Here is a 2,738-nt window from a genome sequence, read left to right on the forward strand (position 1 = left end):
CTATCTATCTATCTATCTATCTATCTATCTATCTATCTATCTATCTATCTATCTATCTATCTATCTATCTATCTATCTATCTATCTATCCATCTATCTATCTATCTAGAATAAAATGTATCTAATCAATAGTCTACACTCTAGTCTAGTCTGTAAAAACAATTAGTCTGTTATCTAGTCAACGGTCTAGTCTTTAGTCTAGATACTCAAGACTATTAATCAGTCTTTAGTCTTGTTCTTAATCCAGCATTTAACCTAGTATATCGTCTAGTTTCCACTTCAGTAATTAATCTTAAAAATTTCCACCAACAGGACTGGAACATCTACATATCGAACGAACAATTTTTCGAAAAACTTACCTGTATTGAGAAAACTTTGGCACGAAGACAGGGTCTACGTCGTGGATGGTTAACTTACAGTGAACTCATACAAATGTTGCCCTCATTCACATTGGCAAAGTTTTTACTCAATAACATAACCGTGATAGCAGTCAGTTATGCTGCCAGTGTTATAACCATAGCAGGTGCATTATTTTTGGCAGCACAAATTCCTGGCACATCGTTGCATCGTCAACGTTCCTCGCAAATAACAACGAATAACACGGATATACTTAGTGAAACCGATGTAATCGATGCTGGTGTTAAGCTAAATGCTTCTACTCCCCTGGAAACTACATCACACGTGGATATAATGCAACAGCACAATCATACACAAAATATGGCATTAAATGTCGAAGATGAATTGCTCAAATTGGAAAGACAATATCGTGAAGAAGCTTTACGTGATAGCGTTCAACAAAAGAATAATGAAATTAATACAGAATTCCGTCTTACATTGCCGCAACAAATGCTAATGGCTAAAATTAATGTCAATCAAAAGTGTGCTAAACATGGTCAACAATATCAGCAACAGGCGCAATGGTTTGCTCACAAAGAGGAGTATAGTGATTATGGTAAAATGTCCTTAGAAGATAAAAACAATTACAGTAATGAACTATATCGTCAAGCTCTGCTAATGCCAACCCGCCCGGACTATAAGACTAAAGAGATCTGCACTGGTTTCAAACCGGAAAGGAAACATTTTAAATCTTATGATAATTCTACTGTGGTAGGTTTACTCTGGCACTTTTTGGCTGATACTGTACAACATTCAAGTTTTATGCGTTTGCCTTTTGTTTGGCTAAAGTTTATGTAAACTTAAAGACAAACAGCGCAGGAATACAGTGAATAATTTAGGCGATTTCTAAAAGTCTTATAAGCCGCATTATATATGAAAAGTTTATTCTTTTAAAATTTAACTTTTATCTTTTTTCCTTAACAACTTTTTTCATTTTATATTTAAACAAAAATTAACGTTTGCTGAAACGTGAGAAATATGCAAATATAATTTGCATATAAATAAAACTAACTAACAAAAAAATTAACATATTTATAATATTAAACAAAATATATTATATATTTTTTGAGCATACATAATTATGTAAATGTAGTTTTTATTTAGAAATTTTTTATACAACATATTATTGAGTAAATTTATAACAAAAAATAATGTAATTTACACGGCGTCGAATATTAAGTATTTGAGCTAAGAAACTTACCTAATGAGACCAGTGTAATTGTACTTCAACCGATTTAGGTCTGAATGTGTTATAAATTATTTTATATTTAAGATTGACTAATAATTTATCTCCGTTTTCTTAAGTGTAGTTTTTAGTCTAGCCTATAATCTAATATATAGTCTTGAATATTCTAATTTATAGTATAGCCTAACCTATATTTTAGTCTGTACTCTTCATAAGAGTCTATATTCTAGTCAATATTTTATTCTATAGAGTTTAGTCTGTATTCTAATTCATGCACCAGTTTTTTCCTTGTTTTTATTATCGTCTATAATTTAGTCTAAACTACACTCTAGTCTCTATTCTAGCGTAGTCCATAATCCAGTGTAAAGTATAGTTTAGTCTATAGTCAATTCTAGTCTAAAGTCTAGTCTATAGTATATTCTATAGTTTATAATACTTTATTTAGTAGTCAATATCTAGTCTATAGTTTAGATCATATTCTAGTCTAAAGCCTACTCCATAGTTTAGTCTTTTGTCTAGTCTATAGTCTAGTTTTTAGTCTAGTCTATAATATAGTATAGTCTATAGCCTATTCTAGTCTGTAGTCTAGTCTATAGTTTAGTTCATAGTCTAGTCTATAGTTCGGTTCATAGTCTAGTCTATAGTTTAGTTTATTCTATATTATAGTCTATAGTCAAGTTCATAGCCCAGTCTGTAGTCTAGCTTATAATCTAGTCTATAGTCTAGTCTATAGTATTGTTTATAGTATAGTGTGGTATATATTATGGTCTATAGCCTAGCCAGTCTTTAGTCTTGTATATAGTCTAGTTTGTGGTCAAGTCTATAGTTTAGTCTACAGTATAGTCCATAGTCTAGTCTATAGTCTAGCCTATAGTGTAGTCTATAGTCTAATCTGCAGTCTAGTATATAGTTTAGTCTACAGTATAGTCCATAGTCTAGTATTTTGTTTAGAATACAATCTAGTCATTAGACTAGTCTTCAGTTTTGTTCATAGCCAGGCCATAGCCTGTTCCATAGTTTACTCTATAGTTTAGTCTACAGTCTAGTTAATAGTCTAGTCTATACTCTAGTCTATAGTCTAGTCTATAGTCTAGTCTATAGTCTAGTCTATAGTCTAGTCTATACTCTAGTCTATACTCTAGTCTATAGTCTAGTCT

General features: G+C 31.2%; 1 protein-coding gene across 1 annotated transcript; it reads left to right on the plus strand.

The window, feature by feature from the left end:
- Positions 1–229: 229 nt before the first annotated feature.
- LOC124421219 lies at positions 230–1,474 on the plus strand (the record flags this gene model as incomplete). Its single annotated transcript, XM_046956078.1, has 1 exon — positions 230–1,474. A coding segment is annotated over one exon (964 nt), but the record flags the coding sequence as incomplete, so codon positions are not given.
- Between the last annotated feature and the right edge of the window lie 1,264 nt (positions 1,475–2,738).

Source organism: Lucilia cuprina, unplaced genomic scaffold (assembly GCF_022045245.1).
Source record: "Lucilia cuprina isolate Lc7/37 unplaced genomic scaffold, ASM2204524v1 Scaffold_6403, whole genome shotgun sequence".
Classification (NCBI taxonomy): domain Eukaryota; kingdom Metazoa; phylum Arthropoda; class Insecta; order Diptera; family Calliphoridae; genus Lucilia; species Lucilia cuprina.